The sequence below is a fragment of the Falco cherrug genome, chromosome 4 (assembly GCF_023634085.1).
Source record: "Falco cherrug isolate bFalChe1 chromosome 4, bFalChe1.pri, whole genome shotgun sequence".
In the NCBI taxonomy this organism is placed as follows: Eukaryota; Metazoa; Chordata; class Aves; order Falconiformes; family Falconidae; genus Falco; species Falco cherrug.
This window is the reverse complement of record NC_073700.1, coordinates 65827099-65840477: the sequence shown is the minus strand read 5'-3', so window position 1 is coordinate 65840477 and position 13379 is coordinate 65827099. Positions and strand designations below refer to the sequence as shown.

The following is a 13379-nucleotide window of genomic DNA, read 5'->3' as shown; positions in this document are numbered from 1 at the left end:
TGAAGCTTGAAAAGGCATCATGCTGAGACCCTGCACCCAGGATTGTAGCGGGTCACACATTTTCTAGCTGGTGGCAGAAGAGGGAAAGCAGATGTGGACTTAATGATAGTGGCACCATCTGGCTCGTAGTGGCAGCAGGCAAAAGCCAGAGCGCAAATGGCCCCAGATTCCATTTACCTGAGCAACGACCCAGCTCAGCATTTCTCATGGAAGTCTCAGTACAAGCACTGCAAGCTGTCGGCGACGTTCTCAGATGAGCATTAGCAAACCCAGGTGCAATTCAGTGTGCGAGCAATGAGCTTCCAAGTTAGAAATTATATAGCCGGCAGGTGTTTAAGCAATAACCTCCTCCTCTGTGTTCTAAGGATCAAGATTTATGGTGTTTTGTGCTGTGAGCAGAGCACTAAAGAAAAAAAATATTCTAACTTTTGGAGTTCATTCCCATGTTTTCTATTAAGCCTATACATCAGTAAGTGTCATTCACCAATACAAAGCCATATTAGTCATGCTTCCAAGGAAAATGCCATTATTGCTGCTTCTTAAGCGATTGAATGATGAAAATCAGACCACAGATTTTATTTTATTGAGTTTGAGGTATTTGCCAGTCCTGTTCATTAGGGTATAATTCAACAGTATTTTACACAACTCAGATACCTTTTTGTCATGTGCCTGCTTAAAAGTCTGAAGGTTGTTATTAAATGAAAGAGAAAGAAGGTAATTACTAAATCAATGTTATAACCCTTGTGATTTGCTTTTCATCTCCTCACAGACATTATGATGAGAAAACTTAAATGAAAGCCAGAATAGGAAATACAAGGAAGTCATGTAACAAGGAACAGTAATCCATGTAGGTTATTCTCCCAAATGCCCAGTCAGAGGTCTCAGATGGCTAATGTGGTTGAAATGTGTAATTCAAAGCTACAAATAATATGTTTATGAATCTGGACATGTCTAGTGCACCTTGGAAGCAGCTGTGTGTGGGCAGAAAAAAAAAAAAAAGAAAAAGACAGCAGTATATCTGATTTCAGCTAAAGAAGGCTGCAAACTAAATTATCTATTTCCTCTCACAGAACTGGAAGGTACAGCACAGCAAGGATCCCAGTAATAATTTTAAATGTAATTAAATCTAATTAGGATTAGATTTTAATGCTAATCTGGGAATATTACATTTGCATTGGCTACCAGTGCATTGATTTAACCACCTGTAAGCCACAATAGTTAAGAAAGCCATTAAAGTTCAGTTACCATACATTATGGCTTTACATCTCCGTGAACACTGGAAGCCAGATCTTGAAATGCGCACCTTCCAGTACTAAAACCACCTATGTACATGATTAATTTTAAGCATACTGCCTTGTTCCATGGACTTCATTACACAGTGCTTATGCTCTCCATAGAAAAATTATTTTTATGTGGGACTGAGGTATTAATTCCTACAACAGAAAATGTATTAATTTCACATAACATACTTATCCACAGTTGATTCAAATTACATTACATCTGTTTCATAAACAACCTCCAAAACCAATGCAGGTATTTTCTTGCTTACACTCAAAGTTAAGATACAATGTGCATACCTCTCATCTTTTGTTCTCCTCAGCATTTCCCCACAAACTCAAACATACCATTTGTATTTGCAAATCTGTTTTTACCCAACCATAACAAGGTCTTCTTGTTTCAGCAGGTTTTTGTTACCAGGTGCTGAGTGACTGTCCCTCTGATATTTCCAGCAAGATATCACTAGGTAGCTTGGGCTCCCTACTACTCCCCTTTCTCCCTTTGGAAACCCTGAGCTGCTTTTTTTCCTTCCTTATTCTCAAGATGTTGGTAGTTCAGTTTCTTCTAAAGATGTTATTCCTCAGACATGTCCATTCCTGAGACTGATCACTTAATGGACATTGTTTCTATCACAAAACTCACCAGTGAGAGTCTTCCCATACAAACTCCCCAGTAAGAGCATGGTTGTCTACTTTCTTGCAAACAAAATTAATTCCCCAAACAAGTGACATAATCACAGTGATGCCACCACCTTATAGAACCATGGTTCAGGGATGACCATAGAGGAAAACTGTATATGGCTTTAGGAAGCTGGAGAAAGATCTGGAGCTACCACTTCAGTTGCCTGTGACCTGTTACTTCACCAGTCCAGTCATCCATCTAGAAACTATATCCAAGCCTGTACACTGGGAATAAGTGTAAATGAACTACAGGGACTGTAAGTCATAAGCAAGACTACAGCAGAAGTGTCACATCATCATTATCCAAAAACTACAATAAGAACGATCTCACATCTCCCTATCTTACATCCTGAGGGAATCCACTTTCATAAATGAAAATACCCTATATATGACAGGAGCAAGAGGAGGGGAAAAGTCGACAGCATATACAATTTTCCTCTTTCAGGAGAGGAATGTCAAAGAATCGCATGACATAGAAGCCCATCAAATTAATGTATCCCTTCCAGCACTAATTACAGGTGCACTGTTTGAAACTGTGAAGCCTCTTTCTTAAGGCAGCACTACAATGACTTATTTATCAACTGATTTTTTTATGTCAGGTTGATTTTATCAAGAAGTAAACTCTCTACTTAAAAATACACAAAACCAGTCTTAGAAATGACTAAATATATTTTAGATTGCACTTGAAGAAGCATACAAATTTTTATAAACTTCTGATGTCAAAACATATATCTACTCAAGACTTCTTAGTGTAGTGAAACAAACAAACAAAAAAAAACAACTAGCAGAACTTTTTATCAGCTTCCCAAAAGCTATTTGCTCAGCTGGTAGTGGCCATCCAGGCACCCCCTAAATGAACAGCAATGGAGAAGGAGGAACTGGGCAGCCTCTCATTTGGTGTGTGGTTACAGCCACAGGACATGACACACAATCCTATTGAAGGGATAAGACAGGAATGATGCAACTATTCAGGTAAAACAAATTCATTCAGGTGTAAGCAAAGCTCTGCAATGCCTGCATCTCCTCCAGTAGACCAGTATTTTTGTTCAGTGCTTTCCTAAGTTAACTTCTGCCCTACATTGATCTGTGAAGAGACAGAGACTTCTCAGCCAAATGACAAATTTAAATAAATTATTCTGTTCTGCCTTGAAATGTCATTTTGAAAAAAGAAAGACACACACGCTTAGACAGATTTATTTCACAGTGAAAAGGGTGAACTTTCAGAGTGCCCACAGTGCAATGTCACCAAAGGTCCTCTGGAAATAACGGGAGTTGTGTGTGTCAGAGCCACGCAGGCTGCATCCTGCATTTTACAGTTCTCTTTCACAGTTATGTCAGTCATCTTAACGATGTCTGATAAAAGCATTAAAACAATGGAAGTATTTAGAAGATTTATTTATGATTTTAACCTGCTATCTGAATCACCCAGGGATTTCTTGGAAATGATGACTAGATGCTGAAGGATAAATGTAACCTAGGGTTCTCTAATGGGAGTTTCCATCTCAGTACAGTTTAATGAAGATCCCAGTAGCAAATCCTAAGATTTTTAACTGAAGGCAAGGAGACTTATTTTTATACATCACATAGACACCACTCTATGAGCTGCTAGTTTGCATATAGGCAATAAAAAGCCCCTTGGCTAAATACTGACATTGGAATAAAGTGTCAGTTAATAGTAATATCCTGCAGGTGTTCTTGCCCATACAACCTAATGAGGAAGGATTATTTTAAGATAAGAGCACAGAAAAGGAAGAAAAAGGTGAAAAAGGAGAAGAGAAAAAGAACTACAAAGAAAACACAATGTTGTGCAGAACCAAAACATCCAATTATGTTTTGATCATGGCTTGAATTTTAAATGTTACCGTTATCATTATTTTCTATCACACAACTTTCAGTAGTTACTTGATATCTATGATATATGTCAGACGTACAGAAAAACAAAGCATGTTATAGGCAGACGTAGTAGCTTATCTTGCAGCCACTATAAAGCCCATCTCTCAAACATTATTGAGAAGCCTGTCAACAAAACAAATCAAGCACTGAATGGAAATGAGGCATAATGCTTAATTCCCTCAATCAGCATTTTCCTCCTTGCCAGGAGCACCTCTCTTGGGTGGGCTGACAAGGTGCAAGCTAATTTACAGATCCAGGAGGAGTTAACTGCATCTGGATAGCATTGCACCCACGTTAATTAAGAGGAGGCTGAAAACATAAAGTTCACTCAGAAATGGTAGAGAGGGAAAAAAATAACTCAAGGAAATGTTGACTGTTATGAAGAGCAAACAACAACGGGATCATCAGATCTTCCTACCAGTCAAACTACTGTTGTTTCTACATTAAAGATTTCAGAAGTGTTATATCAAGCATACAGACAAGGTTACTTCCTTTTTAGCTGGGAGCACCTGATTAAAACTGGTATTAATTTCCACTTGTACACTTGTTTCCACCTAGAGCATTCAAAGCTGCACAGGAATGCCAGACATCAGGCTCTAAGGCTGGAGGGCAGAGAGGAGCCAGCAAGCCCTGCACTGAGCTGGCTCTAGAATGCAAAGGCTCCTCCCTTTGGATGGGACCATATGTGAGTCAGCCCTTTGCCCGTGCACCAAAGCTTGCAACATGAAGCAGCTATCTCACAGGTCCTCTGGGTACTGGGAATGTTACACAGGAGGAAAGTGAGGACCAAGGAGCTGCCCAAGCTTTCTAGATGCTGTAAACATCTCTGACTGAATTCACAACATAGCACTCATGTCATCAATATGCTACTTAGAGCCCATAGAATTTATCATATATAATATTACTTAAATTTACCTGCCATTTCTGCTGTATAAAAATGGCAAGGACTGCAGAAATGAACCAGTCAGCATTTCTTACCTCCTACCTTCCAGCCTCCCCCAGTGCAGGGTGCATTGCTCTGCTTCAGGCTTGAATTTAGGCAGGTAAACTCCCAGAAGATGAGGCATCCCCGTGTGACACGCAGGTGACCAGGCTGAAGTGCTCTCCTCCTGTCTGACCCGCGGGACTATCTCCTATAACTCTTTTGGTGTTCTGTGGCCTATGCTGCCTAACAACTTGGTACTATTTTGTGTTTTCTAAACACATTTTCTAAGTAATATTTTCTAATTAACTAGTTTTCCTAGTAACTGATGTTGTCATACGATTCACAGACACAGAAACAACCCTCAAGAACCTATGCAGTTACAACACAGGCTCACTTCATGTTTTACAGGATAAAGAAAGTAACAGGATAAAAGTTAACTGAAGCTCCACTTACATGTTTCCAGAGCTGAATCACTGTTACTAAGGTTTTAAAATAATACTGGTATCTCACTTCAAAATTAAATAATGAATCACTGCATATACAAAAGGAAAACAAACACTGCTTTATTTTTTTTTCTTGGAAATATATTTATTTACTCTAGCTAGCTAAAAGAAAGACTGGTTTTCTTGCTCTCTCATAACTTCCCACAAGTGACCCAAGGTGTTGTTTCACCATTTACCCAGAACAGCAGGGTGTCCCTCAGCAGTCTGCTTCTTTCAGATCACTTATGACTGCTGGAAACATGACTCCTCAAAAAAGACCCCCAGTGCCTGGTAAAAATCAGGTCTTTCACTGACCCCTTCACCAGACTGTGGGTTCTCAGAGCACACAACCTTACTCAGAACCTGTTTTCCCTGAGAGGAGCATGCTGTTTTTCAGTCTCAAACTGATTCAACTCCTTCACATCATGCCTCCGTGATACCAGTCTTGATAGTAAAGCAAGGAAAAACACTCATTTAGTAACACACAAGCTTTGGGTACAGTATTAGGAACAGCACAGTTTAAGAAAGAAACAAAACCCAAAATTGTTTGACCCGTCAAAGGACATGTGCACTACTTAGACATCACCAAAGACTCTTTCCAAGACCAAGCAATTTGTGACTTAAAACCATTTTTATCTTTACAGCACCTTTAGCCTGCTGGCCACCTCCTTGTCTTCCATCCTGAGCTGCTTCCCTTCCGTGACACCACTCACAGGCTCAAAAGTTCACGATCAGCCTACGTATATCATGTATATATTTATACAGTAAAATATGGCCTCAGCAAACAGTCACAATATAAATGAACAACTAAAAGATGAAACTTCTTTTTACAGTTAATTCTATATTTGATTGCAAAGCACCTACCTGAACATGTCCCCTAAGCCTTTCAGCATCCCTTTCTTTGCCTTAATTTTATCCTTCTCTTTATCTCGATCTTTCTTCTTTTCCTTTCCAGCCTTTTTTCTGTCCCCTTTATCTTGGCTTCCATTCATCTGTCTCTCCAATGAGTGGGATGGCTGGTCACTTGCTGTGGACACAGATTCTCTACCAGATCTTGAGCTTTCCTCTGTGTCTTCCTCCACTGAAAGCACATATTAAGAAACATTAGTGGGATAAGAACAAACAACAAGGGCAGGCTTTTTGGTATGTTGCATAATGTATTTTGAAGCAGGATATATAAACAACCACAAAATACTCATTTATTTTATTTTCAAAATCAGTATCTGCTTTTGTGAGGTTTTCCTGGAATGTTCATTTGTACTATTAATGCAATAAACTCACCCTTTGCATAACACTCTGCAAAACACAATTTGTGGTTTGTGTTCACTCCAAATAATGTATGGGTTAATAAAGAACATTAGCAAAGTGATATTAATTGGCCCATTTTGTTTCAGTATTTAAGTCAATTGAGGAGTGATTTCAAAATATCTGCAAGAAGAAACAACAGCAGCACCAGCATGACCTGTCAGTAAATTCTTAGAAACACTCCTATAAAAGTATGAAAGTCATTAAGGACTGTTAACCCTCAATACAAGCCTTGATAGACTTTTTCTTCTGCTGCAAGTAACATAATGGTTTTGCCACACTACTTCATTTCCTGGAGTAGTTTAAAACATATAATGCACTATAATTTTTACTCCTAGTTGAGATGGGGTAGCCTGGGAGGTTCAGGTGGGGAGGTTCCACCCACTGGAACAAGTAAAAACCTTTAAGGGTAGATAACATGTTCCTTCTCTGTTTCCAATCCAAGACCAAGACTGAGAATCCTGAAGTATACCCAAGCCTAGATTTAACAGACGACATGTATTTCAGAAAGTTTGAAAGAAAAATGACCAAAAGAAACGATCTATTAAAAAACCAAAAACTCCTCCAGTAGCTTAATAAGAAAGAAAGAAAACACTTCAAGCTCGTGGGTCAGAATCCTGCAACCGTTTTGACTGAACTTAAATCCAGGTCCAAAAATCACAGTGCATGGCTGTCGAAGCTGTGATCTTGCAGGAGCTTTCACATTTTATACATCACATTGTAAGTAGGGCTACACCATCTCCCAGTTTTCCAACAGACAGCACAAAGCAGCAGGTAGGATCACAGATGTATACTTTGTACTGTCTCCTGTAGCTCTAATGCATAATGAGGCTCCAAACAACTTCTGGCAGTAGAAGCTGGAAAATACAGTTTTGCTTCATATATACACAATCTACAGAAAAATAAAAGATTTTGGTTGGTACTCAACAAGATATGGAAATGGCCATGGCTTATAGAAGGAAAAAAGAATCTCTTTTTAGTTGAGCATATATTTAATACTTATTATTATTCCTGCCAATATTACTGTTTCTAGACCTCACTGACTATTCTACAGCCAATAGAAGTGTGTCATTCTTTAGAAATTTCTCTTACATAGACTACTGTAGAATATCAACTTGTTTTTCTTAGTCATCATTCATATTTACCTTACAAGTAATTCATTGAACCTGAAAAGTCTACAAATCATTGACTGAAAGCCATTCAATATCATCTCTTCTTTCTGATACTTGCCTGCAAAATACTTTTTATTCATTAATATTGCAATACACAGACCTGTCCAACAGTCTTAGTACTTATTCACTGAGTATCCCAAAATTTCTATAAATATTTTCCAACCCTGAAAGATCATATAAACATATCTCAAGAAAAACATACCATGTCAGATAAATCTCAATATTAGTAACTATTTTTGAATCTCAACTTGTACTCTGAAATAAGAACCAGCAGGGGAAAAAAAAAAAGAAAAAAAAAAAACAACCCAAAAAAACCAAGGACAGGTTTCAGCATTTCATGTTCACTTATCTTCAGAATCACTGTGAGTTAAGTAAATGATACAGCTTCTCAGTTGTAGGCACAGTTTTAATATTCAGATAATTGTATTTTAGAAACTTAGTAGGCCTGTCCTATAAATGGCTCTGTACTAGCTGTACTTGTACTTTTTTCTTTGTCACAGTGTTTCTTAATCAGTGCCTGGGATGATATTTAGTTATTTAAAGAGTAGTGGAAAACCACTTTGGAATAGATAAGCTAAATTTTTTGCATGTTAATTTATAGCTACAATCTGTTCCAGTTAAAACCAACTAGACATTTAAAACACTGTACTTACAAATAAATATAATTAGTAAAAAAAAAGTGCATTAAATTTCTGACAACTTTTGAATGTTTACTTGGTACTTCATTCCTAGAATTTTAAAGATGAATCAGTTTTGACCTCTGGTTGTTCATATTCATATAACAATGAATTAATCCTAAATATGTATTGTGTACTGTGCTATGCTGAGTTTCTGAACAACTTGTCATAACAATGCTTCCTCTTATTATTTATTTTGCATATTCTGTGGAGGTCATATTGCCTCCTTTTCCAAACTTGTGCTGCAATAAATATTTATCTATCAAACTTGCTTGCAATTAACTCTGTAGCTTAGGCTGAGCCCTGTGAACTGGGCTGCCTGTTCTCCTGGAGTAAACACTGGTGTCTCTACTGGACTCAACAGAATTTCTGGTTTTCTTAAAAGGACTCAACATGAAGAAACTTGTTCCACTTTTATGCAGCACAGTCATTCTGCAATTAACATACACCTAATTACTAGTGTTTAGAACAAATGCAAATGCTGCTCAATTAAAATTCAAGCCCAGGCTACAAATGAAACTTCTAATTTTTGTCAAGTTGCAGTAATGACATTAGGTTACTGCATAACACAGAATGTATTTGTTCTGGTGCTGTTATTTCCTTCCTATCCTGCAACTCCTGCCTCTCCATTTAGGATGCTGAAGCCAAAAAATTAAATTGGAGTATACTTTAAACATCAATTAAACCTGAAAACTAGTGTCATTTCATGAACCACACTGTACTATGGAGAACTACACAAATAGGTATTATGAAGCTATTCCCCTAATTAACCCATAAAATCGAAAAGATGCACATGAGGAATCAAAGCTACTTAATGTGAAGCTATTTTGCCACTAAGCTCCTAGGCCTCTTGTTGTGATATTTAATACAGCTGTAGATTCTAGCAATTAAGATTCAGCAAAAGATTAGAAAGCTTTGTTGATCTCTCCCAATCCAAATGCCTTGTTCTCATTCCAGACACTAAAGATAACCATTTTGCTTCCAATCAGCTATTTCAAGTATTAAGGAAAAAAACAAAAAGCAGGAAAAATGGTCAGTAAAAGCTGAACACCCATACTTTTCCACACATTACTTCCTTGCAGCCATTAAAACTCAAATGCATCTGGCCCAAATACTTTTTAGAATGTTACCATAGAACTGGTCACTGCTATCCAATTTTCATCCTACACTGAGTAATTTAATAGCATGTTGTTCCAAGGACAGCACGTACATTCAGAAGAGAGTCAGACCCTTTGCCACATATGCTACCTGTGCTTTTATGGCTTTTGTATATGGGGTGATGACATGTTAAGAATTCCTTTATACAATATATTGTAGTGCTATTATTTGCTGCTCTAAAGAGGGTCACTGGAAGAAAGAAGCACTCTTAGCACTGAAACACTTGGAGGAGAAAGGGGAAAAAATCCAAGGCAGACAAATGGATCCAATCTCAAGGGCATCAGCAAATTGACCACCGACATGTTTGCCTGGGTTTTACAATGAGAGAAAGCCATGTTTTAATTTCAAACAATTGTGGAATAAGTAAATACAATTTAAAAAATCTTAGGCAATGACATTATGGCAGCAGTGAGCATTAGGACCAGATTGCTAAATTGATGTCTACTTATTTGTACGTGCCCAGGCTTTGTCCATCTGAAGATACCATTTGGTAAATTCTTGGGAACCTCAGGCCACATATAATTTACATGAAGTGGAGCAGTCTGCCATGCTTTCAGTTTTAACATAGATACAGACACGTTTTCAGAAAGACAGGCAACATATGGCTGGGCCAGCTCTTAAGCTCCCATGGCCACCATGAGGAGAAGGCCTCAGGGACTGAGTTCTGTCCAACAAATTTACTATATTTGCTTTGCTACTCATCTGCTTCTATTAACCTGGCACTGTCAATTTCTGGATTACTTCTTAGATATTTTCTTATAACACACAGAAGCTATTAAAACACAAGTAACTCATATAGAATGCATAGTTCTAAGCACATAGCTTGGTCACGCTTTGCTCAGCCCTTCTTCACCATGTGAGGTTTGAGAACAGCCTCGTTCTTGCTCTCCCATGACACCAAGATGGCTCTTGGTCCACCAGTGCCAGACGAGTTCATCCATACAGAGAGATGAAGGCAAAGCCTCCCTCCATGGCATTTTGATTTCAGCCAGAATGCTTTGTCTGGTTTCCACTACTCCCATGCCAAGACAAAAAATACTTCCTTGCTACCCTCTATGCATTGCATCAACAAGCTCAAAATCCCTTATAGTAATCTCATACACCTATACTCACCTAGAAAGCGTGTCATGACAAGAGTTTTGCCATGTTTTTGATCAAATGAAGTTAAACCATCTGTAACTTCTGGATAAGCCCTGGATATCTCACGTCTTAAAAGAGGATATTGCTATCAGTGGGCTCACACCAAACAACGTCTTTTAGAAAAACATACACTTATGTCCCCAAAAACCATCAATCGGCATGCAGTTTGGGAGAATGAGCAGGATCACTGCATATTTTCTCATACCTGTTCTTCTACTGGCCAGAAACAGATTGACAGCCAGCAGCACCAGACCAGCATTTAGCCTCACTGCTGCGTGAAATCGCTAGGTGCTGGAAAAGTGAAGCAGAATTAATTCTGCACATAACTACCTTTGAGAAAAGTGACTAGCAAAATGACCTCCCTTTCAGTCTCAAAACACTTTTAGAAAGAGGCAGATGTATAAAAAAACCCAAACCCAACAATCAAGGAGTTTTAAAAAAATAAAGGAGTGATTACACAAGTAGCTTATAAAAGAATATTAGGGAATGAGACTTATGAAACAGACTTTCCAAAACTAAAAAATTTTAGAGAGACGAGGGTGAAAAATATCTTTTCAAGCCTCTTCCATCAGCATTCAGGCTAAATATTTTACTACTTCAGCCTTCCCACCACCCTCTTCATTCATAAACTTCTAACTAGTTGCTGGTTGATTAAAAAAAGTTCTGCTGGTGTGTGACATGTTGAAAGTAGTACATCATGAAGGTTAAAAATTCAATGATTTTAATACAACTCCTTATTGAGGTAATTTACCATTCATACTATTTTCATTCAATGCAAGTTGTCATTTTACCAGCCCATTCTTACATAGTTCAGTAATGATAAGGTTAGCTTTGAAGTGATTCTTTTATGTTAATGACAGTCTCCACATGTTGGGTCATACTTTGGGTTAAAGAACTGAAAATGTAAATGAATGCCCATTAGGGTGGGTAATAGCTAATCATTAACTTCATATTTTATTAGATCTGCCAGCCTTACTCACTCTAATTAAAGGACAGTGATTTCTTTTTTCCCCCCAGACACTACAAATGTACCCTTTCAAAGTTAGATGCACATGGTTTTGTAACATTAATTCAGTGGCTTTTTGTATTTCTGCATTACTTTTTTTTCTAATTTACATTAATAAATGTATTAGCCGTCTTACAGAAAATTTTCATAGTAATTTAAGTAAATACACTCCTAATAATCTTATTTTCTTATTTTAGAAGGGAAGGAAGCTGCAGAGTGTTGCAATCTGTTAATGCATATGAAGGGAAAAAGCCTGGAAAAGAAGTATGATGAAAATAAGTCAGTTCTATTCTTTTAAAATCCTAAAATTATCTTCAACTACTTTTAATTGCTTTCTAAATAAATTAACATATGTAGTCAATATTTTTTATGTTCAGCAATAGCTTACTTACAAGTTTCCATGCCTTCATCATCATCATCTGCTACAGGTTTATCGTATGATTTGTCTATGGCAGCTCTGAAGCTTTCGTTGCAGCCTCGTCCTCGGATAATCCGCGGGCGCGGGCGGTGGAAGGGAATATCGCCATTCAGAGTCACCTCAGCAACGGCTGTCTGCAGACTTTCTAATGAGCTGGATTTCTTCAGACCTAATGAAGGCCCCACATCTCTGGTTGGGGAACCTTAGTGATTTAAGGGGGAGAAAAAAAGAAGTAATTAGAATTAGTATTGAGAACTGCATGCTTGATTATGCATATCCATCCTGAAAGTCTTTAGGGACACACTTAACATTATTCACACCATCTCTCAATAATCTGTAGGGAATTCTCCACAGATTTGTTGGTCTCAGAAGTGAATGAGTATGTCAAGTCATTGTCAACGAAACCGACAATGTTAGCAATGTCTGGCTTTTCAAATCAGTGAAGAGAGACCAACATCCATTACTATTACTTTAAACAATTTGAATGATAACATAATCACAGGGCTTTAAAAACAGCTCATAAAAACTGCAGAGATACATAACTAACAAAACTATTAATTATTTTTGTTTTGAGCAGAAAATTTCATCTGTACTAGCCACTGTTGAACAGAAAGCAGATTATGGGCATGAATCTTACTGTGTTAAGAGTAACAGTCTTGCAAAGTAGCCTGACTTCTGGTTTCAAGGAACATGCTGTTTGCTTTTAATCAAGTGTTAAAGACTTGCATCAAATTGCTAGCAATTTCATAATGAAATGCTTCTGAGAAATACCAGTGACTTGCTGGGATTTTGCAAAGTTGCTTAAAAATAATCTGTAGAAAGGACCCAATTAGGCAATGCCAGTTAACCAGCTGGAAAAGAAACACATTCCTGGCAGTCACCAGGTTGATGTTTGGGCAGTGCTACAGCTGGGGCTGAAGGCACCGCTGCAGCATGTCCAGAAGTGTGCCAAGAAAGTCCCAGACAGTATCCTGCAAAAGCCTTTCCCCATACGGACTTTTCTTTCAGGTTTGTGGACTAAATGTCTAGCCTCTGTTTTTAGATAAACACTCTGACAGTATAAATCAGCTCACAATTGCACAATTAGATTTCATATTATAGTTAAAACTGGAAGAAATCTTTCAGAGGGGAAAAAGAAATATCACTGCATTTATTTGAAGTGATTTTCTTCAGAAGTGCAGTACAGTCTGGGCCGGATTTTCCATAGGATTTGGGGCTAGACAGCAAGATGAGGTGAGGCATCAC

At 37.9% G+C, this 13379-nt stretch overlaps 1 protein-coding gene across 19 annotated transcripts in view; it reads right to left on the bottom strand.

Moving 5' to 3' along the window:
* The window catches only part of PARD3 (par-3 family cell polarity regulator), a 458069-nt gene that overhangs the window by 135327 nt on the left and 309363 nt on the right, over window positions 1-13379 (bottom strand). For all 19 annotated transcript variants that reach the window (XM_055707494.1, XM_055707505.1, XM_055707486.1 and 16 more), the window contains 2 exons: window positions 12109-12336; window positions 6123-6339 (listed from right to left, as the gene is read on the bottom strand). In XM_055707494.1, the coding sequence (XP_055563469.1) occupies window positions 6123-6339; window positions 12109-12336 (445 nt within the window). The remainder of the gene's footprint in view (window positions 1-6122; window positions 6340-12108; window positions 12337-13379) is intronic.